This window comes from Amphiura filiformis, chromosome 17, assembly GCF_039555335.1.
Source record: "Amphiura filiformis chromosome 17, Afil_fr2py, whole genome shotgun sequence".
Taxonomy (NCBI): Eukaryota; Metazoa; Echinodermata; class Ophiuroidea; order Amphilepidida; family Amphiuridae; genus Amphiura; species Amphiura filiformis.
This window is the reverse complement of record NC_092644.1, coordinates 43,024,511-43,051,695: the sequence shown is the minus strand read 5'-3', so window position 1 is coordinate 43,051,695 and position 27,185 is coordinate 43,024,511. Positions and strand designations below refer to the sequence as shown.

Below are 27,185 nucleotides of genomic sequence, written 5' to 3'. Positions count from 1 at the left end.
TGGAGGGGGGGGGGGTAGGCCTACTTGATTGACATTTCTTGTCTTTTTAATGCTTTGCGTGCTAGTCATAAGCTTCAACATAAAAAGTCCAAGTTTTGAGCAATTTTCTCAAAATATCAAGAGCTATCTGAAGAACCACTGAACCAATACTAGGCTTGTTTGTACTCATTTTAATGCATTTTTCATGCTGATTTCAAATATGGTCATGAAAATTTACAATTCTGAAATTTTGAAAAATTCAAATAAAATTTGAAACTTGTCGTCTGCAGTCGACACCCGCGTGGAGAGAGTTAAATATTCTGCAGGTACTGAGAATGTTTTAATTTTGAAGTTATGCACTTGTAAAAGATGTTCAAAGAACGTTTACTCTTAACATCAATTAATATCTTCATGAAAATAGCAAATCAGCAACCATTGTGCATTCATGTGCATCAAAATGACGAAAAATGGCAATTGTCGGCTAGCATGCTTGTGCTTGAAATCGACATCCTGTCTAAAGTATGAAAGAAAATAACCCAAAATTTCTTACAATTAATTCAAAATGTAGTGAAAAAGATAACAAAATCATTTTCAAGGCCTAAAAACGATGTTTTAGCCTCTTCAAGGGTTCATACCACTAAATCCGCCTGTGAAGCGGTTTCCAGTAAAAGTTTATCACGACTATAGTCCCAACTTTGCATAAAAAATGTGCAAAATCAGTACAATATTAACAATTTTAGTGTTGCAAATCGTGTTTTGCTAGAACTTGTGAATGTGATCTCTACTAATTTGAACAGAAAACGCGAAAATTTGAGTGATGTTTACGATGATGAGCGCATGAACACACGAGGTCAAAAGCGCGGTTAGCAGTCGGACGTAAACACGGGAAAATCGGGTCTTTTTATATAGCGCTATTTTTCTCAAAAAGTAGACCTAAAATATGGTGTCATTTTCAGATATGTTATGCAGAATTTTGTTCCGATTAAGATGATATCAAATATATATTTCAAAGTAAGACGTAACTCGACTTAGCCTAAAACGTGACCCCTATTTTGCACGTAAAGTCTATGGAAAGCTATTTTGTGGCATGTACCCTCTAATATATTGTTTGTTTGTTTGTTTTCTTTCCTCCACAGATCTATGAAGGCTCAGCCCAAATCCAAAGGGTGATTATATCCAGGGAGCTGCTCACCAAAGCTAAACAGATGGCAATGTAATCAACGACTCAAATATAGACTATAATTATTATACCATTGTGATTTTCTCATATGCGTACTGTAGAATCACAGATACACTACAAGATTCCTGGCGACGGAGTACCTCTGCTGCAATGCTACTTTGTGGCTACTACCACTGCTACTACCGAGTACCCAAGCCCTTTGTGGCCGACGTTGGTACTACACCAATGTACCAGTGTCGGCCACCATACTGTAGATACCCCCGTAGCAAAGTACTTACATCGATACTCCACCATGCGTCACCTAAGAGTCAACTGCGATGTACCGAGTAGGTGACTTATAGGCAGACCATGGTCGGGGTACCGATGGCCCTTCAGCGGAAGTACCTGCACAGTAACCGCATCCATGGTGTACCCATGTGTCAGCAGTGAAGTAGCAGTGAAGGTACTCACCCGCGAGGTACTCCGTCGCCAAAGTCCTTTGATTGACTTCAAGGCGCGCGCGCCCGTGGTACAACTACGCGGCCGACTGCGCGTTCAACTACGCGTTCAAGTAAACCACGCAGACGCGCCGGACGCGAGTTGTTAAACGGTGATGAACAACGGTGAAACATGATTGAATCCCTTTCAACAACGAAAAGAAGCTAAATATTGTATAATTCACGATTATTTTACGAGGAATGTCAGTTAATCATTGCCACTCAGCCTTACAAAAACTTTGATGATTTCTCTTTTGATATCAGCAATAAAACTACAGAATAAAACGGCAATGTTTAGCCGCTACCTGAAAAATACTGAATTCAACTTGTAAGCTGGCATACGCACAAATGTTCCAGGCATGACGAATTTTACGCGCTCTCGCAGAACGCGTGAAGTCCCACTCAAGCGTTCAGCAGATACGCTACAGTAAAAGTGTGGGTTCATCACGGTTTAACAACGGTTGGCTCCTGTACAACGGTATAAGAAGAGTTGTTGAATTATTTATATAATTAGTTATTTTACCTGTCTATTTATTTATTTATTTATTTATTTATTTATTTATTTATTTATTTACTTCTTTGGGTAATTATTTATTTAATAATTTATTTACTTGTTTACCTATTTCCTTATTTATTTACTTACTCCTTTAGTTAGTTATTTACTTACTTATTTACTTATTTATTTACTCATTTACTAATAGGCCTACTTAACTTATCCGCTTAAAAATGCCCAAAGAATAAAAAGAAAGATAAATCAAGAACATATTAATCAATATAAAACAATATGGCAACAGAAACAAATAAGAAATGGCAACCCGCTTGCCTCATTTTTTTTTGCCAGAGTACCCACGTCGGTACTCAGCTGCAGAGTACCTGGCAGGTGAGTACCAGTGTCGGTACTCGGAGTACCTTCAAAGTACCTACGCCACGAGGTATTCGCGAGTTGCAGCCGGCTTGCTGGGCCACAAGGGTCTGGTGGCCGACGTAGGTACTCGAGAGTAGCAGCGCTGCTACTCTCATGAGAATCCTGTAGTGTAACTGTAAACCATTCCTTTGTATTATATTGTCTGTAGAGGGCCGAAGAAGATATCTTGCACTGCCCATAATGCATTTCTTTCATTTCAATATCCTGTACTGATTTGCAATTTAGTGCAAAATGGGTCAATAGTGAAGAAATGTACCTCAGTGAACAGTCAACAGAGTACATCCACATCTTGCAACATGTGTTTATTTCTTGACTATCGACCCAGTATATTCTCAAATTGAAAACAAAGGGAACCTGTACAAATGTAATGGGAGTGTCATTGATGTAATGAGATGTATTATATTGCAAAGGATTATAGGAAAGACAGTGTTATGGCATTTCTTGCAGTACAAAGTCATCTTGCCATGGTCACTACCGAAGGACAGCAAATTGCTTGACAGGGTTTATAGGTACGGTTTACAGTAATCTTGTTATTTGTCAGTATGCAGAGATAACTTGGGGTCATATATACATGTGTGTTGAAATCCATCATTAAAAAAAATCTGGACTTGGTATGTGATCAATGTGTGTGAAATAACTTTTAATTTCAATAAATTAAATTATATATATTTATAACAAAGTAAAAATAAAAATAAGCATATTGTGTAGATTAATGCATGTATATATGGATGTACAGATGATAAACTTTATACTGGCTCATATATGGACCCTTCTTTCACAATCTATAATACATTGCACGCCTGGGCCAATGTGATGCATGTTATAAATTATGGTACAAACATGGCTGTTATGCACGGTTGTTTGATGGGATCATTTATTAGTTTTTCAAACAAAACATAATGTACACCTAAATTCTAGGCTTAAACAGCTAAAAGCGACATCATGCTAATGTATACAGATGCTTTTGAGTCATTCACAACTTTAATTTCCCCTCTTTTACACAATTATTCACTTTTATAGCAATTTTTAAAGCTTTTTCGGATATAAAATGTGGCCATTAATGACAAAATTGGTGGCGCTATTTTAGTTCCTGAAAATTACTCTTTCAAGCTTTTAATACAAATAATTCCTTTTATTGTTTGATAAAATATGTTTATAAAATTTCCTTGTTGCTTGTTTCACCTATTCCAGGTATTTTAATAGCAGATAATCACCTACCTCTTGCAAAGAAAGGAATATGATTTAGGATAAATAGCGCCATCTATAGTTTGCATTTAGTTAATAAAGAAGCTAATTCTATATACACCAAACAACCGTGTATGTATGTGAATTGTGGATTCAAGAAGGTCATCATTTTATGGATACATTATATTGATTGTTGCCATCAATAAAATGTATGTTAACACTAAGCATAAAAGGAATATATGGAGCATGTATATTGTATAATGTCTTCAACTTGAACCTGATATGACAGGCCCAATGTTCAAGTTAAAATATTATATTTTTGAGACAAATGTCAATATATATTTATATTTCAGGTATATTTTATTAAATGCCATAGCAGTATTAAAACACTGAATTGCGACACAATTTACAATTTATAAACATCAAAATTTACACATTAATTAATACAACATAAAAATATATATCTATGTACAATTTCAAAGTAATATATTACTACATCAAAAAACATATTTAAGGGCAGAGTAATGGGAGAGAACATGGACCTTTTCGAGCTTCATTATTTCTGAATTGTATGTCCAAAGTATAAAACTATACATTTTTGGAAAGGAAATGAGTCAAGGAATCCCATGGTGACGTCAGATTTGTTCAAAAATCTCAAGTTTTTGAAAAAATCACAAAATTCACTTTTTTACCCCAATTTTTTTGTGACAACTTAGAAAAAAATCCGTGCGGAGTAAAAAAAAATCAGTTAGCTTTTCATGAAGAAGAGACATGAACTTGGGGAAGGTTTTTTTATTTTTTTGAAATTCGTCTCTTTTTTCGAAATATTGAAAAAAACATGTGAAAAAAGCCATTTTGTCACTCTATTAAGCTAAAAATTGCACATAATGGTGTATATTTTTGTTTAAAACAAATATTTTGAAAAAATGAAAAAACCTTCCCTAGACTTTGATGAACTCTAAAGGATAGTGCAAAAAGTTTACCCTTTGCTTGCATATTTTTCAAGTTATCTTGTCACAAAAATCGCATAATATTGTCAAAAGTGAACTCTGAGAAATCGACGTTTTAGTAAAAAATGTCAAAATTATGCACAAAACGTCCTTAAATTTTAAAAGCGGTAAGACTTTCACACTTGTAAAAGCTGTATATGGTGCATGGTCTAAATATGCATCTTTTTGCACCAATGAATCTATAATATCTGCTTTCAGTGCGCCCAAAATTCAAAATAATTAAAAAATCTAAGTGGCATTTTGACTGCAAATTTTTGTTTTGTTTACACCACATTTGCTGGCGTTAACAACATACCGAATGCGCCTTGACTGCGTTTGACATACACGCAGACTTGCGCAGCGATCACCTGACGCGAATCGCTAATGGCGTAATCACAATATTTCGCATTCAGCGCATTTCTGACTCATTATTTCCGCCAATTTACTAAGCTGTCTTGAGCCACGTGACTTTTTAGAGTTGAAAAGAGTGAAATAAATCAAGCAAAAATACTGAATAAATATAAGCAAGTTGTATTTTATCAGTTTCAAGTGAAAGAATACATCTTAGTGTTGATAAATATCAAGAAATCTCAAATTCGGTCGTGGATGAATGTGTCTTCCATTACTCTGGCCTTAAAAGAAAAAGGAATTATAAAAACACAATTTAAATCAAATTCATAAAAAGTCAAAGAGGTAAGAGTAGTGCACTGGTAGGGAGCTCAATTATTGCACAAAAAAAACCTTTCATATTGATTGAATTTTATAATGATACATGAATATTGCACACTGTTTTGGTGAAAGGTTTTCACTTAGAATATACAAGCTACTAAACTGCACTTTAATAAAAGTTAAAGGACACGGATGAAAATAATGCAAACAGCTAGCACAACAAAAATTAGTAATTTAGGAAGTATAGGAGGGTAGTTCATTTAAAAGGTTCAATATAGGATTAACGTCAAATTTGCTTTATGTACCAAGGTAGCCCCAGCTACATGGGAATAATTAATAACCGTACCTGGGAAAGAATAAACTAACCAACCAATAAATAAACTGGAAATTAACAATATTATGCAGTTTTAAACATAAGAGATGTTCAATTTTACCTTTTTAGTATCTCTGGTATTTACTTCACAGCAATAGGGTTATGTTAAGAGATTTGTAAAAGGTCCAATGTTTTGGTAAATATTGTATTTATATAAGCACTTCAATGCATTTTGTTGTACATTTTATTTTGCATGATTGTAATACCAATTTGCTTTCTACTCCAGTAGTGGATCCAGGGGTGTTTTAGGGGGTGCCCCAGCCCCCCTCATATTTTTTGGCAAAATCAGCCCACTTTGGCAATTGTTGGGTTCTAACAGCTCTTCCGCCATAGGTGTGTAGCAACTGTGCAAACTGTAGCAAATTTGAGCCCACATCAACCAGCCTTTTATAACAGCAGCTCTTATCTGTTGCTTGGTAAAAGATAATGCAGAATCAATCAAACAGGCAAACCCATCTCTACCAAACAAGAAATGTCAGATGTCGGTGTTGTACCTTGTAGTAATTGATAATAATTGTTGAATACTTGGCAACATGCATACCATTTTATGCATATATCTTAATTATTATAAGTCAAAGGTATTGTTAATGTAACAATGCCTTTTAATCCAAAAATTGTTCTGAAAGCATTTTGGTTAAATTAAAATTACTACTAGTATATAATATATTACCCAAAAATACAGGTTTTCTTTTGGTGTGAGATTAGTATACCTAGTAATATGTAGGTATACCAGTCTTAACGTTTGGTAAGAGGGGAATGTTATTCGCCATCGTAGTGAATACATCATACCTTAGTTATTCACGCTTGGTTTGCACACCTATTAGGCCATGCGTTTTGAGTTGGGCCAGTAAATAGGTGGAGATGTTACATGCGCGCGGCATTTTAGGGATCATCTTTTTAATTTTCTCAGTTAATATGTAGCTATGTAGTTATATTTGGTGTCAAATTAAAGCTTGTGATGAGACCAATACAGTAAACCTTAAAAAAGTTGTAAAAAGTTATTAACATTTGAATAATTTGCATATAATTAGCATAATGTGCGGGGTGGAGGAGGATCAGGAGGAGGAGGATCAGGAGGAGCAAATTTAATAAAAGTGACCCCCGTGGGTCATATGATGCAAGAGGTCCGTTTCTTTTTCACATTTTACAATTCACTTTAAACTGCATACTATAACACCATACAATCATATTCCAGGTAATTTAAGGGATCTAGAATGGCGTTTATTGCGTTTCGACAGTATTTTTGTGGGACATGAGAGCACCTCAGACCTATCGAATTGCATTCTGAATCTGAAGCATGTCTTTCTGATATCAAATAATTTTCATTTTTGAAAATCACAATATAATACAAATTTTATGACAAATTATAAAAATTTGATATTTTTCAAATTTTGATATATAAAAGTCCTCGAAGTAAATTATATAAATCTAATGATATATTCTTAAAGTGTATGTAGCTGGAAGGAAAAGCCGACGGTCAATTGAAAATTTTGACATTTCATATTGAAGATATGGATTCTTTTCCCAAAAAGACCTAATTTTTTTAGGGGGAAAAGAAATCCATATCTTCAATACGAAAGGTCAAACTTTTCAATTGATCGTCGGCTTTTCATCCCACCTACATACTCTTTAAGTATAAATCATCAGATTTATAAAGTTTACCGAGTACTGTTAAATATCAAAAATATCAATTTTAATGATTTGCCATAAAATGTGTATTAAATTGCAATTTCAAAAAATCAAAATTATTTGATATCAGAAAGACATTCTCCGTATTCAGAATGCAATTCGATATGTCTGATGTGCTCTAATGTCCTAAAATAAATACTGTCCAAACGTTCATACCCCAGCCCTTAATTTGCTTTGAGAAGCAATTTTGCATATTTTATTTTCCGTTCGGGTTACACATTGAAGTCAATGGGAAAATATGCCTTGAAAGAAGCTATAAAATTATTTTATTTTATTGAACCCTATGATGTTATATATGTATTTAAAGCTCTGACTGAGAGGAATTCAAATATGGAACTTTTAAATATGTGGGGTGAAGCTAACGTTTTTTTTAATTTGTCAAATTTTACATTTTTTCCCTAAAATATTTGGTATTTTCAGTTTCATAACTCCTTAGTGTTACACTCTGTGTCATTTTAAAGCGCATTTTTGGATTCCTTGGTTCATTTGCAGCCAGAAAATGTATACTTTTATATATGTTGGGTATAATTTGTGAAAGATATTCATATCTAAACGAAAAACATGCAATTTTCATCTTGCGAAAACATGTAACGCATTACCGGCCCAATTCAAAACGCATGGCCATTAGCAACTTATTGACTACTTGTGATCATTTTGATTGTGGTTCCGAAAACAGATAGCATGAACCGGTTGATCTGGCAAATAATTATTTTATAAAACAGGATGGTAGAATTCCTTGTGAGATTTTACATATAATTTCATGTTTTAACACAAGATTGTATTCAACAAAGAAACTCATTAAATATTTCCTCAAAACAATTTAATATGCTGCACTTTGCTGAAATAGAACAAAACTGCATGCAAAAACGTAACAGATTTTGGTGGGAGGTATCTCGGGTATGTAGTAATTGTTTGAAATAAAAGTGTCCCCTGCAGACAGACACATCAAATTTCAAATGAATTGTGTTATTTCTCATCTTTTGTGTATTGTTCTACTACTTAAATTTATGAATGTCATACACACCTGCACAAGGTGAAGTTGGAAGCACAAAGAAACAAAACGGGGAGGAAAATTGCAGATAGAATAATGCTGTAAAGGAGGGGACATGATTTTTTTGACATCACTTGGTAACACTCATTGATCCATCTTTCAAAGCTATTCAAAATAATTCTACTATAAAATTCTTACAGTACCCATTTCCAAGAGTCATTCCACAAAAAAGGTACCATTTCTAAAGACACCAGCTAAAATAGACATACCTTTGATGCCACATCTTCATCTTCTGAGATGATGATGTGGGGGAGCTTTTGTGTCCATTTTAAAACTTAGTGTAAAGCAGAGGAGTGTGGGCGATTGGAAAGAACTTTCAGGTTCCAATTTTCCGCAAGATCAATCATTTTTCCACATATTATATCTCATGTTCATATTTTTACACATCTGGCTAGCTTTGCTCCAAAGCCGACCTTAAATTTTCCATCCCATAGAAAAAACAAGAAAAAATGTGCCATATCCCCTCTGATACTAGGAGGCCAGTGGTGTAGCAAGTCTTAAAACGGCATTTTGTGATCCATATCCTCATCTACCCACTTTTCTCAAAAAAAAGTTGAGATTTTTACACCACTGGGAAACCTCTGGCTACATAATGTTTATGTACCAAAAATTTCTTGCAGATTAATTCGTTTAGCAAAAATATCGTCAAATTTGAATTTTGTTCTGGTATACCAGGACGAAATTGCAACAGTGGCCTATGGAGCAGTGTAATACACATAATCATGCATAACTCGCAAACGCAAAATAGGAATCAACTGAAATTATAGGAATAAGCTTTTTTCGTGGATATCTACTGAAAAATGTCATAAAAAGAGGATGCTAGGATCACAAAATACTCCTTTAATATTTGTTGACCAAAGTTAAAAAATTATTCCCTAAGCTAAGGGCTGTGCAATAAATTATGAGACCTGGGGATGGTAAAATTGGATTGGGGGGCGTAGTAGGCAAGAATACTCGCCAATCCAAAAGGATATTTATGGCATGTTGAAACCTGGGTTAAAAAGGGGGAAGCCATTTTAGCATACAGGGCAAATTTCAAATGAAATGCTAAAAAGGCTTGGGAAAACAATACAGAATCATTCAAATATGCAATGATTTCCTCATGGGGATTGCCTGCTTGCAAACTTGCATTTATATATCCAGACCATATTTTGTGCAATAATTATGTGTACCCCTGGGTGGTGAATTCTCAAAGTGGTCTGCCAAAATCACTGGCCCCCCCCCCGTTTGGCTGTGCCAAAAACCCTTTGCCCCCCCCCCTTTTGACGTGCCAAAAAAGCTTTGCCCCCCCCCTTTACACACCAAGATTACACACCAAATTTAAAACCTTAAATTGTCTTATCATATGCATGCGCGTATTTGGGGGGCTTTGGGGCGCCAGCACCCGGGTCAAAGTAAGGCGGCAAAAAGCGAAGGCGGCGGAAGAAGAAGGCGGCAAAAACAGGGCGGCAAAAATGAATGGGGTGACAAAGCAATTAGGAAATACAAAAGGCGCAAAAAATTGAAAAAGCATTAAAAAATTGGAAAAAAGGTTGCTTTTAGGGCGCTAGCGCTTAAAATCCTTAAAAAACTGCATATGCGAGTGCAGCGAGCAGGAAATTTTGCATATTTGAACGTGTTCCTAATGTTTTCCTACACCTTTTTAGGGTGTAATATATAGAAACGGTGCCCAAAATATCTGTGCCAAAAATCACATGCCCCCCCCCCCTTTCGACCTGCCAAAAATCGGTTGTAAAAAAATTAAGCCCACGATAGGGGGGGTCATAAAAAATTGACTCCGGTCACCGACATGTTTGGGACTCACCCCTTCCAAAGAAAATGACATCCCTGAAACCAAGAAGAAAATACTGTACGTATTTTACTGCTGTTTATGGTAATGTTTATGGTGATGTGCGCCCTTAAACCTAAATGCAGCTCGTGTGCCTATGTCAACAAAGCTAGTCGTACGGAAATTGTCGCATGTTTGTTGCATTTTGTTGGGAAATACCGTTCAAAAAGCTCAATTACGGCGATTTAGAGATTGTACATGGTGAATTATAAAGCTGCAGTAGTTCAAAGTATATGCATCGGTAAGGGAGTAAATGTCAGTGGTGTACAACGTAAAAATAGGCCTATCAAATTCTTAATTTTGGTAAGCTTAAAATAAATTAAAATTTTTATACATGATACACTATATGAAAGTACTCTCAACAACTCTTCCTATACCTTTGTACAGGAGCCAACCGTTTTTAATCTGTGATTAATCCACACTTTTCCAGTAGCGTATACGCGACTGCAAGGTAACGTGTACGTGTTACGCGTCAGCGCGTAAAATTCGTCATGCCTGGAACTTAGTCCGAATAATCAGACCCAGAACAAAATATTAATTTCTGACATGATCTTGTACTGGGTCTGAACTGTTTCCATATGAAATCTTGATGGCAAATTGGACAATAGAAGCACATGGTTCTACGTGACAGCTTTTTAATCCCTATTCAGGTTACGTGAATCACGCTATTGTGGACCATCCTTCTGATACTTGAGTGTTTGGACATGCGGAACGGTTTTTGTCTACCTCTCTGTTGGTAAACGACCCCGGTGGTTGAAATCGTCCTCCTCACCGAATACGAAAGTCAGTGTAATAGTACGGCACTACCTGGAACTATGCATATACACTTTCTTAATAATGTTAGGCTATTGAAACTTGATGTTGAGTTTAGCGTCCCTCATGAGGCAACTCTTTCATTTTTCATTATTCATTATTTTCAAGGTTTCATTATCAGTGGCCTTTTACCAATGCTTATGCGCTTTTGTTCATTCTAATTGGGTATCACCAGTCGCAATATAATGTCACAAACACACATAAACATTTATAAATGTATAATTATCTTGCTTTTTGTTTTTCAAGTTTTAAAACAAACTAAATGTATTCCGAAGTATAACATGTAGGTATGCCAGGCAAACCTTAGTTAACACATTTGCTAGTCAGTCAGGAATTCGCCGACAATGTCAATGCATATTTACATAGACATTTAAAACAACTGGCCGAAGAAGGAAACCTACATAAATTTTATATGTTTTCTATACTTCACTTGACCCAAATATATGATTTTTTATGGTGATAAGACAATCGCACATGGAATTTTAGAGGGATTTTGATAGCAGTTCCATTAAAAATAGCTGCTATCATAATAAGACTAAGGTCTAGAAACACCCCGAAATGCCGCTTTTGCGAATTTTGCTAGCTGAATCTTTTTGATGAAAGTCAATCTTTGACAAGATGTAACTTTGCTACGGAAAGTGCTATGAAAAAAAGGTTTTCAGTTTTGGCTTTGTTTACTCAAGGGCTTTAATTTGATATATAAAATGATGCAGTTTGATGGCAAATTTGAATTCACCTAGCATATACCTATACCATGCCAGTCTTCTTCACTCCAATGTGTAAACCTCTCCGTATACATTTGAGGACATGGGGGGGGGGGGAATAGACTCATTTATACAAAAATAACAATCGTGCAGAACATGAAATAAATTTTTGGCACCAATTTGTCAAAACTAGGTCTTTCCTAGTTCAATTATTTACAACATCAACAATGTCCATCTGGTAAAAACATTTTGGCTAGGTTGATTTCTTTTCTAATTAGTTCTAGTCTACCCTGGTATCCCAAAGGTATTTGAAATAATTGGATAGAGCAATTAAGGGTCAAAAACCTGTATATTTTTAATGCTAAAATATTTAGATGGATTCATCTAATAGTTCTCAAGGCTTTCTATAGTTTTTGAAGGGTTCAAATACAAAAAAGGGGTTAAAAAATTTTGCAGTACCCGGTACAAATTTTCTTTCTGGTTTAGTAGTAATTTGCAAAATAATTAATTATTTTCAGATTTTGCATCTCAAACGCGGCACAAAATTCATAACGCGGGCGGTGGACGCTAAACTGAGAATCAAGTTTCAAGTGCCTTATTAAATTAACAGCTTAACATTATTCTTTAGTTTTATTGCTGATATCAACAGAGAAATCCTTGATCTTCTTGTAAGGTTGAGTGGCAATCGGATATTCCGCATGAAAGAATCATGTGAATTAGACGATCTTTAGCTTGTTTTCGTTGTTGAAAGGGATTCAATCATATTTCACCGTTGTTCATCACCGATAACAACTCGCGTCCGGTGCGTCTGCGTGGTTTACTTCACTCGGGCAGCTAAAGCTGCCCATACGAAATAAACTACGCAGACGACGTGGACGCATCATTGTTAATCGGTGATGAACAACGGTGAAACATGATTGAATCCCTAAACTACTATAATTTATAGCTAATTCCTTCAGTGGTGTCTGTCTGCTTTGTCTGATTATCGCGTAAAAAGAAGTAGGGCATGTGATGCTATGCAGCTTGACCATGTGACCAGCAAATGAGGTGCTGATGTGAATGTGATGATAAACGTGACTCAAGACAATTTTGAATTTGCCAATCAGAACCCCACTTCCATATCAACATCAACATCAATTCATATACACCATAAACTGGTCTGTACGCATGCGTGACCAAAAAAACAAGGAAAAGGTGGTGTTTTTTTAGGCAAGGCAAGTTACGCGAGTGACGCATTTAGGGTCTAAAAAACACTGATTTTCAAGAATAAGGGTAGTTTTCTGAAACTGAACAACTTGTTTAGGGTACCTTTTCAAATTTTTGGTAAATTAGGAGTCCAAAAGGGTACATTTTTTCATTTTTACTAGCCCAAAAACTCATTAGTGGGTAAACTTTATATTAAATTACCTTATTAACCCTAACCGCCTAGGGGCTTTTTGGCGACGGGAAGGGAAAGAAGGAAAGAATAAAGAGAGAAAAGAAGGAAAGAAGTTGTTTGCTCTGGGTGGGATTGAACCGAGACCCCTCGCATGCCAAGCACTCGATCGGCGACACTTTGCCACGGGTCTTGGGCTTCGGCTAGCTGGCCAATGAAACCGTGCCTATATATCACTTATATCATGGGAAAAGGTCGACATCCAAGTCCGCGCAATACGAATATTACCATGCTATTACATAGGAACATGTGACAATATTTTTTTAGTTTGTCAAAATAAAGGTGTTACACACAAATCGATACTCAATAATTAAGAAATAAAGGGTAATGCATTATCCTTTACACGCATAAATAATGTGTCGAGGCAGTAAAAGCGTAAATAATGGGTGAGGCGTAGCCGAACCCATTATTTAAACGTTTTACTGCCCAAAATAAATGCGATTTAGAGAGAAAATATCACATTTTTTTCTTTTATTTTTCAAGTTGTTTACCTCAAAGTGGAGTGGCTACGCGTAGCTAAAGCTTAAGTGATAGCGAGTACTGCAGAACGCGTTACCAAGCGTAATGCTTTGCGTAGAATGCGTAACGACGCTAATATATTGCATCGCGCTTTCCTGTGCGCTGTGATAGAAGAACATAAAGTTCGTTGCCCTGGCCACTTTGCTAATTAATGGTCTTACATGTGACGCGTTTGAACAAATCACAGTGCGCGATTTTGAATAATGGGTCGTAGGGGTAATAGAATACTTAATAATGTGATTTGAAATGTGCACAATTAATTTTTTCTCTATCGATTTGCGTGTAATACCGTTATATTGACAAACTAAAAATATTGTCACGTGTTCCTATGTAATAGCATGGTAATATTCAGATTATGCGGACTTGGATGTCGAATTTTTCCCATGATACATCACGATTTTCCCATGATACATCACGATTACATCGCAAACCGCTGGCGGCGCCCTTATTGCGAATAGCGAGAATTAATTTAAGGTGGGTGACTTATATGATTTGGTCCGGCCTTTTGCACTGGCAGGCCGCTTGTGGTGTTCGTCAGATGATAAAATTAAGAACTAAAGTGTCTGTGTTACGTTCACTGCCACCATGTTACGTTCGCTGCCACCATGTTACGTTCACTGCCGGCTTATCTTCTTAATAAAACTATGAAATCACACCATCAGGCGAAGTTTTACCATAATTCTTAGACTAGTTAGAGTCCTTTTATTCCTCTCTCCATCCTCTCTCTCTCCTCTTTTTTCCCATTCCATAGTTTTCACGACATCACGGTCGGACATTACATTCAAAAGTGAATTACAATAATCAAATACATTACGCAATCATGGCGCTACGCAAAATCTGCGGACATAGCAGCACGCCACGCATACTAGTTTGAGCGCATATTGCAATTAATCGCGCATTGATAACATTACTACATGACACTCCCGAACTCCTATATGATTGTGTCAATCATCTCAAAAATGCACATTTAAATCGCGTTAAATTTACATCTTTTTGTGTGCATAAATATAATTTCATGCAATTTGTTTTTAATGCAAGTTTTAATTCATTATATAAAATATTCTCCAAACGTACATTTGCCATAAATACAAATAAAATTTATGTGATAAATTTCTTCTCCAATGATAATCTCACACTAGTTTCCATTTCTCCAGAACATAATGAATTAAGTTATACATGTCCATGTTTATATGGAAATGTCGCTTGACTAATTGGCGCACTATAGCTGCAATACCAAACGCTTGTCCAGAAATTTAAATTCATCATGAAATCCTGATCAATACGCACATTTTGTGATAAAATCTTATTTTAAACACAACAGTTTTTTGACGACCATATAATAATACTTTATCCCTTCATTTCAATTTTAAAAGAAATTTCGACTCGATTTACTTGCGCACTACTGCTGCAATCCCAAACGCCGCCGCTTATTACAACAATCCAATAAAAATCTTACACACATTTTTGTACTCTGGCTGGAGTTTTTGCATGTGAAATAATGCACACATTTGTCCATGTGCATGATAATACTACATTAAAACAATATAATGTTTCATTGCTGTTTATCTTTGTTTTTAAACGCAATTATGCTTTACACAACAAAACATTTTTGAATGCCACAAAGATTGACGTGCATTATGTAAGCTTAGGCCTACATTTCTACTACGCACATGACGCATGATGTATACAACATTTAATTTTGATATGTGCATACACATTTCGTTGTAACGTACCTTTCATTTGTGCACATTACATTTGCAATATTTATAATACTTGCTTCACTATCGCACAATCCTCGTTTAAATTTTATAATATATTACTGATCATTTTCATCTGTGAAAATATAAACATCTCTTGATTGTCTTCAAGTAAAAAGGCCAACAGTCAAAATATCATACCAAATGTCTGGTCATTTAGCAAGGAATCCAAGCAGGCTAGAACCTGAAGACAGCCTCTCGTAATCCATTTTCCACATCAATCTGCCACACCGATGCATAGATCATGTAGACAACACTGCCACTGATGAAAACACACGATTCACCTGTCTTTTTCCAGAAGAACACAAATCAGCAATATATTCCAACGATGAAAATGCATCAAATCTCACAATTCTGGTATTTGAACGGAATTGATGATGATACAGTCACGAAGCTATCTGTTTTCTTCTCTTCTTTCTTCCAATCCGGGCTTCCAATACAACAGTTAATCAGTTCTGCGTCCTCTTCTTTCTTCTTATGGCTAGCTCACTGAAGGTTTCTTCTTCAAAGCTGAACTAGTCTTTAAGCTTCTTTATCGACTTTGATACCATCTTTGTCGATTTTCAAGTATCGTTATTCAAAAACTTTGTTGATGTTTTCTTTGGCGATTTTCCAGTTTCTTTCTTCCAGTTTCTTTCTTCGAAAACTTCGTTGATGTTTTCTTTGTGATTTCTTTGAGTCTTTCTTAGGCTATTTCTTGGAAATGGCGTACCTGTAGATTTACTTTTTCCGCTGCCACCATGTTACGTTCACTGCCACCATGTTACGTTCGCTGCCACCATGTTACGTTCACTGCCGGCTTATCTTCTTAATAAAACTATGAAATCACACCATCAGGCGAAGTTTTACCATAATTCTTAGACTAGTTAGAGTCCTTTTATTCCTCTCTCCATCCTCTCTCTCTCCTCTTTTTTTCCCATTCCATAGTTTTACGACATCACGGTCGGACATTACATTCAAAAGTGAATTACAATAATCAAATACATTCGCAATCATGGCGCTACGCAAATCTGCGGACATAGCGCGCCACGCCGCGTACTAGTTTGAGCGCATATTGCAATTAATCGCGCATTGATAACATTACTACATGACAGTCTGGCAGAGAAGAACAGCACTTGTGTGACTTGCAAACATTTTGAGAGCGTGCGGCCAGAGCGTAAACACATTAACGTGGAAGTGGGGTTCTGATTGGCTGATTCAATCATCTGACAATCATAACAACAAACCAACAATCTGATTGGCCAATTACGCATCAAAGCTGTAATATGTCCGCTCTAATGCATAACATATTAGAGTAATCAGGAGGCTATGAGTCGCATAATATATAAGAATAATCAGGCTATAAAGTCAACGTGGTTTTATCTAAATCGGCCATGTTGTAGAAGCCCGGATGGGCGGTACTTTATTAGCTAAGTAACATCGCGGTGTATATGGCTGGGCGGTATTACATAAATCCATATACTATAACATCTCGTTACACCTTTCCTTTCATAATGAAAAGAAGAGAATCCTCCTGTGTTCTCAGTATCAAAATCATCTATATTATAATACGCTATTCTCTGTTTGTCTGTTTGTCTGTTTGTCTGTGACTGCTAATGTGAGGCCGTGGTAGGTCGCACAGGGCTCAAACTTGGTGGGTGGGTGTAGTTCTGTCCTGGCAAGAAGAAGTGTATGTTCGTTAAGTCATGTGACCCCGGGCCCCCTCCCAGGGGTCATCTGGGTCATCTGAGGTCAAACACCTAAAAACTGTCGTATGGGCATGAAACTTGGTGGGTACAGACAACATTTAGAGCCAAAATTTTGGAAGGTCATTTTGGGGTCATCCGAGGTCACCCACGGGTCATCTGAGGTCAAATTAGTAAAAACTGTTGCATGGGCATGGAACTTGGTGGATACAGTCAACATTTAGAGCCAAATGTTTGGAAGGTCATTTTGGGGTCACCAAGGGTCATCTGAGGTCAAATTAGTAAAAACTGTCATATGGGCATGAAACTTGGTGGGTACAGTCACCATCAGCCAGGTAATCGCCCAGCCGAGAACCGCCAAATATGGGTAACCGCCTAGTAATATTATAATACTGGAAGAGTGTAATACACAAAAGGTATTATGGCACTTGATATTATGAACCAGTGTGAATTCTAGACCTGTGTCATTTTTTGACCAATTGTTTTTTTAGCAACAATAAACTGTTCAACAGTTAACAATAAACAAAGTTTAACAAACTAACAAGTGTGCTTTTAATTGTCTATAATGTCCTTGTCTCTCCTTTTTAGTTGCACACATACTCCTCTAGATGCTTAGGTGCTCTATGCGTTCTGCTACTACGCCTCAGTGGTTCTGATGGTTGTTTCATTTTCACTGTAGGTTTAGCTTGCGTTTCAGCTGGGTTACCTTGAGCGTTGTCTAGCGAATCATGCGCGTTGCTGAATGGGAAGTCAGGTTCTGGGGCTTTACAGAATGATTCTTGCTTTTTTCAGATGCTTGCGGTTTCTGCGGTATCTGCGACTGTCTTCTGTGATGACCTCGTATGACCTGATATTCACTTGGGATTGTACTTTGGCTTTCTCCCACTCAGTATTTCCAGTAGTGGGTCTGATTCTCACTGTATCACCTGCTTTAAGAGGTGCTAATTCTTTGCTACCTCTATTGTAGTAGTGTTCTTGCTTGGCTTTCTGCTTAGCTTTCTTGTCTACTACATTCTCCACTATTATGGGTTGCAAAAGTTCTTTGCGTGTGGGTAGGTTTGTTTTAGCACTGGCGACCAAAAAGTCTCTGGGTAGGCGAGCTTTCTAGCCCTTCAGATGGAGTATTCCTCCAAATTAGTAGACTTAAGTAGATATCTCCATTGTCCTTCTTCGCTTTCTTGAGTAGCTGCTTAGCGATCTTCACCGCGTTTTCTGCTTTACCATTACTTTGGGCATATGTCGGTGAGCTGGTAGAATGTGAAAACCCGTATTCTGAAGCAAACTCAGCAAACTGTTGGGAATTAAATGGAGGACCATTGTCACTAAAGAATCGCGCCGGAATACCATGGCTTGCGAAATGTTTCTTTAAGAGTCTTATGATGGCTGTTGCGTCTTTCTTGCCTGTCAATCTGTCTATCTCAAAGTAGTCGGAGAAGTAATCTACGGTGCAGAGATAGTCTTGTCCGTTGAGGGTGAATATATCACAAGCAATTTCTTCCCATGGATACTCTGGGATTTTATGTCTTATCATAGGTTCTTTCTGCTGATTTTGGGGGTAAGTGTTACATGTCTCGCATTTGCTGACTATGTCTTTGAGTTCACTAGTCATCCCTGGCCAGTATACAGTCTCTCTTGCGTATCTGATGGTGCTCTGAATCCCTGTATGTGCAGCGTGGAGCTTGTTGCGAATCTTGGGTCTCATGGATGTAGGAATGAAGCAGCGTAGTCCTTTGACAATGATCTCCTCGTGATATGACAGCTCATCACGAATATTGAAATACGGTCTTGCTTCCGGAGTGCATTCATGAGGTTTCTCAGGCCAACCGTGCTGGATGTATCTGATTACATGCGAGAGTTCTGTATCCTGTGCGGTGGCATCTTGCAGTTCCTTGCGTGTGCTCTCTGTCAAGTGTAGATAGTCAGCGGTATGAATACTCTCAATATTAGTCTCTGTTTGTGAGCGGTCAGTGTTCTCCAAATATGCACGCGAGAGGGTGTCTGCGAGTATGAGCTCTTTTCCTGGCATGTAGCGGATTTCAAAGTCATACTTGTTCATTCTCAGCAGAAGATTCTGTAGGCATTTGGGTGCAGCGGTCAATGGTTTCTTTGTTATGGATACAAGGGGCTTGTGGTCAGTCCAGAGTATGATGTGGCGTCCATATGTATATTGGTTATTTCTTTCCAGTCCGAATACCTGTGCTAGCAGCTCTTTTTCTATCTGTGAGTATCTGGTTTCAGCATCAGTGAGTAGCGACTGGCATAAGAAACTGGGTGTCCATTTTGCAGAAGAACGAAGCCTAGTCCTTTTTCAGAAGCATCACCTTGTGCTTCTGTAGCGACTGTCGGTCGAAGTAACTAAGAACCGGTGCTTCTGTCACAAGTCGTTTGATCTGCTCGAAGGCTGCGTCATGCTCTGAAGTCCAGTTCCAAGGGGTGTCTTTGTGGGTAAGTTCCCTAATGGGAGCACTAATGTTTGATAAGTCCGGTACAAATTTGGCAAGATATTTCACCATGCCTATGAACCGTTGTACCCCGGGCACATCTTGTGGCTTTGGCATCTCATTTATGGCAGTCAGCTTTTTGGGGTCTGGCTTAAGTCCGTTGCTTGTCAGGATATGACCCATGAAGCTGACCTCTTGGCATCTAAGTTCAAGTTTGTCATAGTTCAGAGTTATGTGGCGTTCGCGACAGCGATTTAGGAAACACTCAAGGTTGGCGTCATGATCTCTCTGAGCTTGTTCTAGTGTCTCCCCTTTGCCTGTGATTAGAATGTCATCGGCGATCTTGTACAGACCCTGTAGGCCTTCAAGATTTTGGTCTAAAGTTTGTTGGAATACCTCTGGAGCTGGGCTTACACCAAAGGGTAGGCGGTTCCATTTATATCTACCCCATGGGGTCTGAAATGTGGTTAATACTGACGACTCGTCGTCTAGCTCACATTGTAGAAACCCTTCCTTCAGATCCGCTTTTGTGAAGATTTTGACATCGTTTAGTTCTGGTAATATTTCCTCTATGGTTGACATAGGGTAGTAAGGGCGCTTTAACGCTGTGTTAAGTGGTTTGGGGTCTATGCACAAGCGAATTTTTCCGTTTGGCTTCTCCACGCAAACTAGTGCGGAGACCTATCCCGTTGGGTCCGTGACTTTCTGTATTACCTGTTGTTCAGTCAGTCGGTCTAGCTCGGCTTTGAGCTTGGGTTTTACGGCAATAGGGACCCTGCGTGGTGGTGTTACTACAGGTGTTACCTCACTATCTGTTTCCAGATGTATTTTACCTGGCATTTTACCAATACTGCAGGTGAAAACGTCTGCATAGGCTGTTTTTACATTTTGTTTTGAATCTAGATTTGTACCAGAGATTCCAACTGTTGCAATGTTCTCATAATGGACAGTGATGAGCTTCATTTGCTCCGCGTTTCGTTTACCAATCAATGGTATGAATCTAGATTCTTTGACCACTAAGAATCTAAGCAAATATTTGCGTCCATTCTTTACATTTGTTATGGGCAACCGACATTTTCCCAATACGGGTACCACCGTCTTATTATACATGGAGAGTTTTGTTTTGCACTTTTTGATTTTTACTCTCCTGGGGATGAATTTCTTTGGGATTACATTACACGTAGCCCCGCAATCCACTTGGGCTTGGATTTCTGTGCCCCCTTTGACCTTAAAAGTGGCCATTATTTTGTCTGAGCTATCCTGAGAGACGAAATGTACATCAACTTCATCTATACTGAGGGCCTCAACATAATCATATTCAGAGTCACTGTCACTACTCTGATCTGAAGCACTATCTAAAGCATGCGCAGTATGCTTCTTTTTCCTGTGGTATGACCTACGGGGTTTTTGACCTTTATAGTTGTGTCTTTCAGTGTTGGTGCACTTTTCTTTGAAGTGATTCAACCTACCACAACTAGTACAAGTCTTGCCATAAGCAGGGCACTTTGCTCTTTGCAATTCGTGTTTACGCCCACACCATTTGCAGTTGTCAATTTCGGATGCACGTGGTGCAGCGCGTTGCCTATGCTTGCTCTTATTGTGAAAGGTAGCATGTACCTCTGCTTGTGGCTCTTGTTGATGCCCTTTCATGACTTTCATCTGGTCACTTGTGGCCTCTGCAGCCTGACACATTGTGACGGTTTTGTCTAACGTGAGGTCGGCCTCTTGTAATAGGCGCTTTCGTAGGGTGTTGTCTTTGATACCGCATACTATACGGTCCCTAATGAGCTCGTTTAGTAACTCACCATATTCACATGTCGCTGCTAGGGCTCGTAATTTGACAAGATATGCATCAAAGGAATCATCTCCTTGAATGGAGCTATTAAATTTGTATCTCTCATATATTGGATTAGTCTTTCCCACACAGTAGTCCTGCCACAGTTTTAGTATTTTATCCAAGTCTTTTCTATCCCCCTCATTCTGGTATGGGAGGTTATTATGAATATCAAGGGCTTCCAGCCCTATGGCTGTGATAAAGGTAGCAACCCTGTACTCTTGCTGTTTATTCTTTAACCCAGTCAAGATTTCATAGCTTGTCCAAAGTTGGTGAAATTTTTTCCAGTTATTTTTCAAATCACCCTGTATGTTGAGATTTTTGGCAATGGTAGCTAAATACGAGCAGCTTGAGCTTGCTCTTGATTTTCTGGTGGTGGCATGTTCCACAAATTTGGTTACCTTGCTAATATTAAATACAACACACTAAAATTTAAGGCCTTGAAAATCACCAAATTGCATAAACTTCCAATATTAGGGCGCTTTTACCTGTTCACATTTTTGCCTGATCCAAACTTTTGAACGATCTTTGAACACTTTAATACAAGTTACAAAGCTTATAGTTCCTAAACTACACTACCCTTGGACGCATACACTAGCCTATGCAAACAGATCAACGATCTTGATAGTCGTTTCGATCAACTAGCATTTATAATTTATCGCGTGAATGACTGAGCGTCGAGTGGTCGAGTGTGCGAATTCGAGTCGCTGAAAATCGCGAGAGCTCATACACACCCAAATTAGCGATTATAACTCTGATCTTGGCGAATGAGTTCGATCTGATGACACCATGTAATATGTCCGCTCTAATGCATAACATATTAGAGTAATCAGGAGGCTATGAGTCGCATAATATATAAGAATAATCAGGCTATAAAGTCAACGTGGTTTTATCTAAATCGGCCATGTTGTAGAAGCCGGATGGGCGGTACTTTATTAGCTAAGTAACATCGCGGTGTATATGGCTGGGCGGTATTACATAAATCCATATACTATAACATCTCGTTACAAAAGCATTGGTCGGTGCAGAGCATGAGAGCGGCGACCTTGATGTCCATCATTTCTATTCGCCATGTTCATTCATGTGATCAAAGTTTGAATTTGTATTTATAACATGAATGCGCTCTCATAAAGAAACCGCCCCAAGTAATTTTTTTTAAATTAGCTTGCTTCTGGTCAATGTGTCATGCCTGCATCAAGCAATGCTATATACATGATATAGAGTTTGCGTGGCGCATGATCGAGGTACCGATGCTTACCCTGGTGAGTGCAAACAGTGCCGATTCAGGCAGTGCAAAGGGTCTTTGCAAAATACTGTAATAAGTAGTCATTTTCATGAGGATTTTATTTTCATGAATTATGTGAATAGAGGTTACCGGTATATCGAACAACACACAAATTATAAAATTTTGTCATATGATTCACATTGGTAAGGCATGAATTTCACGAAAATATCAACCTGTACTGTGTTGGGGATCGCGAAAATATCAGTATGCAAAAATAACAACTTTAAATATATTAAACCAGAATAAATATTTCATCTCTTCCTTTAGTGAAATAACTCACTTGGAATCATGAATGAAGTTAGTGTAGGAATATACATTGGTGACAGCCAAAATGCAGAAGACACTCCACAGTTGGAATCTTGTGGTATCACACATGTCCTGAGTGTTGAGTTGGAGAAACCTACAGTAGATTCAAAGATCCAACATAAATTTGTGAAGATGTATGATCAACCAGACAAAGATTTGCTTGGACATCTAGGAGAGTGCTTCAAGTTTATTGAAGATGGTCTGAAAGAAGGCAAAGTATTAATACACTGGTAAGTGTAATTCTCTATATCAATTTTTCATAACCTTTTCTGAAAATACTCCAATTTATTTTTAAAGTTTGACCAGTCAAAATTGTTCCACAAATCCTGCCCTAGGTCATCATGACCCCACTTTGTGAGCTTGCCAACTGATTCAGAATCTGTAGGTACTCTACTTGTTAACATTTTAAACTTCCACACTGGTGTTTGAACCATATACATACTGTATTCGACCAATTTGATGCTCAACCATATTTTGGTCAAATGGAAAGCACATTATGCAGACTTTTGTAAAAAGTTGACCCCCTAATATTGTCCTTTTAGACTTTATGAATGACTTATCACCACAAAGTGGACATTTTGTAGTTTGGACCTTTTTGTTGAAAAAATAGCAAAAAATTAACCTTTGTGAATTTTTTGGGCACCAATGGTATCAATGGAGTTAAATTATGATGAAATTGTACTTTCTATTATGCTTAATCAGTTACAGAGCATAGTGCAATGAATCAAAAGTATGTTAAAAGGGCTTTTCGTGATCCACAGCCTCATCCCCCCACTTTTCTCAAAAAAGTTGAGATTTTTATATCACTGGAAACCTCTGGCTACATGTACAAAATATTTCTTGCAGATTAATTCGTTTAGCAAAGATATCGTGAAATTTGAATTTCGTTCTGGTGCACCAGAATGAAATTACAACGCATTGTCTATGGAGCAGTGTAATACACATAATCATGCATAACTTGCGAACGCAGAATCGGAATCAACTGAAATTTTGGGAATAGGTTTTTTCGTGGATATCTAATGAAAAATGACATACATTGTAAATAGAGGATGCTAGGATCACTAAATACTCCATTAATATTTGCATGTTTAGCTTTTAATTTGTTGGGACCATACAAATGTAAGTTGTAATGAGTCACTAAATTAGGTTACGTCAAGTCATTTGGACTCATTTTTAGCTTGAGTGGAGTCTTAACATGTGTGAGACAAGAGTCATTACTTGTTCTTATGATGCTACTCACTACAAATATTGTGCCGGTACTGTGACTGTACATCTGATGTTCAAATCCAACCATGTTTTTTACATAATTATATGTCACAGATGAAATTAATCAACATATCTGATGTTGATTTAAGTTTCTGAATTCCACTTTTGTTTGGAATCAAGGTTTCTGTTTGGTATTAAATTACCTTTAAAGATATTTATTTGTTTGCTTGTTGTGATATAGCGTGATGGGAATATCTCGGAGTACTTCTGTAGCAACTGCATTCCTGATGTATCGTGACAAGATAACCAGGGACAAAGCGTTAGACTTAATCAAGGAAACAAGACCTTATGCCCGGTAAGTAATTTACTCTTTCTAACTGAGCAGTGGCGTAACTAGCAGGGGCAGGGGTGCCCCCCCCCTATTTGAACCCTTGCCCCATATACACTTATAAAATTAAAATGGGACTAATGCTTGCTCCTCTGCAATGATGTACTGTCACAAACTGCTCACAGAAGAGGACTTCCCCGTCAGGTCTATAACACTAATGCACTTATTCCTCCGTGACAGTACTCTTCAGATTACACTTAAACCCAAGGTGGGTCGTGGGGGGACATGATCTAGCGGTGTTTACACTCAAATATTGAGACAAATGAAGCTAACACACAAGAAGAATGGATGGTATGGGTGCACACCAGTAAATAGCTCCCATTGACTTTCTGTACAAACAGGGCCCAGGAAAACGTCATTTTCTTGACTCCAGAGCGACTCAGTTCTTCAAAACTTACCCTTTCTGCAAGTCGAAGGTCAGATGAAGTCATCTATTGTAGATATACGGAGTCCAGCATTTTTTTCCAGAAAAATGCCGACTAGATCACCCTATAGCCCATACAGCGTACGCCACCTTACCAATAGCTTGGTGTTTCTGAAATGTAACACATTTTGAAAGTTTAGCCAAATTGTAATAAAAAGTCAGATCCTGCTCATTTTTCACAGACAATCTATTTCCCAGGCCTAAATGAGGATTAAATATGAATCAGGGCCTAATAGTTGGGTTTTAAGCCTTTTCTAATGTATTTAATTTAGTCTTCTTGCACGTTTTCTCGTTTGAAACACTGATTTTTTGGCTCTTAGCGGAGCTAGTGAGCCTTAGTCATTGTAGTCAGTGAGGACTGTATTTTTGCTACAAATTTTGGCCACTTGCGTTCTTGCTTTTTATGCTAAGGTTTCTTTTGTTAATGATATTTGGCTTTGAAATTACATTCCAAGGTTTGCTTAGTTATTTAGCAATCGATTGCACTCCTTTAGAAGTGAATTTGGGGTGGGGAAAGTACTTATTTTGAAGTGAGAAAAGTCAAAAGTCGTCATGAGAAACAAGTCATTTCTATCGTTTTGCTTGGTTCCCTGTATGCGCTAGAGATTATTTTGGTCTGAGTAATTTAAGTTGTGAGATCATGGCGGGAATTGACGGATTGCACTATTTTTCTTTGGGAAAGTGACCTTTTATCATGAATTTTTGCGGTGATCTCACATGGATAGAAACGTGATTGGATGATTCCTTTGTCCAGATTGTTTATTGAGTTCTCGGGAGTTTTGTTACCATGGGACAACACTTCAAAATATTTAGAGACCAGCGGCGTAGTAATTTAATTAAATGAACGCTAAATAACCAGGGTTGCCAAAAAAATTCAGCCCGAATCGCAGGTCAAATAATCGAAAAGTCGCCCAATTTTTTTCTTTACCCTTTGTATTCTATGGGGCAGGAAATTGTCCCTGGGAAAATCTTCAAAAGTCGCCTAATTGGGTTACCAAATCGCGGGTTTGACAACCCTGAAAACAACGTCTCGACAGCGAAGGTCACATCTGGCTATTCATTATCATTGTTTGTCTGGCACGCTTTCTACAGCGTGGGTTGGGAATTCTGAAAATCTGTAAAAATTACAATTTTGCGGAATATAGGGTGGGTTTCTAAAAAGCGTGTGAGCAATATATAATTATAAAGCGTAGGGGTAACGCTACCAATTGAAAAAAAAAATATAATAAAGTAATTTGATGATCTGTTGAAAAACATTCATATTTTCTTCATAAATCTGGAAAGAAAATGTCAAAAATTAATTTGCTGATGTTTTCAATTCATACGACGTCACCTGTAGTAGAATCGACGCGCCGTGAGTTTTATGAATGAATATAATTTTCAGTCTCTACATCAGCCGCTTTGGCCCGCTCGCTCACACTAGAAGTGGAGCGATCCGAACCACAGCGGCCGTGTAGAGAGTATAGACTGACGTATTCATGTATTCAGGATCTCACAGGTATCTCAGCCTTTTGCCCATTTGCCCATGTGTTACTTTATGATAAACAATCTAAAGTCGTATCTTTTCGATGCAGTTGCAGTGATGCAGTTTTGCCAACATTTAATATGTCGCAAATGTTTCAGATGAATAAGAAAATCATGAGTGTTTGATAGATGAGGATAAATTCTGCATCAATTCGGATTCTGAAATGGATTGATGGCGCAGATAATGATAAAATGGACCCGGAAGTGACTGTATGAAACGCCGATGTTCAGTCTTCCGAATTTGATAAAGTAATGCTGTAAACAATCTAAAGTCGTATCTTTTCGAAAGATGATTGCAGTTTTGCCAATATTATGTCGCAAATGTTTCAGATGAATAAGAAAATCATGAGTGTTTGATAGATGAGGATAAATTCTGCATCAATTTGGATTCTGAAATGGATTGATGGCGCAGATAGTGATAAAATGGACCCGGAAGTGACTGTATAAAACGGCGATAGCGCCGATGTTCAGTCTTCCGAATTTGATAAAGTAATGCTGTAAGCTTTGGTCACAAACACTG

The 27,185-nt window shown here is 37.6% G+C and overlaps 2 protein-coding genes and 1 long non-coding RNA gene across 5 annotated transcripts in view; all 3 read left to right on the top strand.

Annotated features, from left to right (window-relative positions):
- The window catches only part of LOC140137833 (medium-chain specific acyl-CoA dehydrogenase, mitochondrial-like), a 28,151-nt gene extending 26,130 nt beyond the window's left edge, over positions 1-2,021 (top strand). The window contains exon 11 of the mRNA XM_072159624.1: positions 1,116-2,021. Within this exon, the coding sequence (XP_072015725.1) occupies positions 1,116-1,196 (81 nt within the window). The 3' untranslated portion in view covers positions 1,197-2,021. The remainder of the gene's footprint in view (positions 1-1,115) is intronic.
- A 3,241-nt stretch (positions 2,022-5,262) lies between these two features.
- Positions 5,263-8,422, top strand: LOC140137830 (uncharacterized). The gene is made up of 2 exons (XR_011856904.1): positions 5,263-6,600; positions 8,094-8,422. It is a non-coding gene; the product is annotated as an uncharacterized lncRNA (long non-coding RNA).
- Positions 8,423-10,405: 1,983 nt separating this feature from the next.
- The window catches only part of LOC140137829 (dual specificity protein phosphatase 12-like), a 37,794-nt gene continuing 21,014 nt past the window's right edge, over positions 10,406-27,185 (top strand). The window contains exons 1-3 of one of the 3 annotated variants that reach the window (XM_072159621.1): positions 10,406-10,545; positions 23,085-23,353; positions 24,571-24,684. In XM_072159621.1, the coding sequence (XP_072015722.1) occupies positions 23,106-23,353; positions 24,571-24,684 (362 nt within the window). In that variant the 5' untranslated portion in view covers positions 10,406-10,545; positions 23,085-23,105. Of the gene's footprint in view, positions 10,648-23,084; positions 23,354-24,570; positions 24,685-27,185 lie in introns of all 3 variants that reach the window. The other 2 variants (XM_072159619.1, XM_072159620.1) reach the window with 2 other exon arrangements.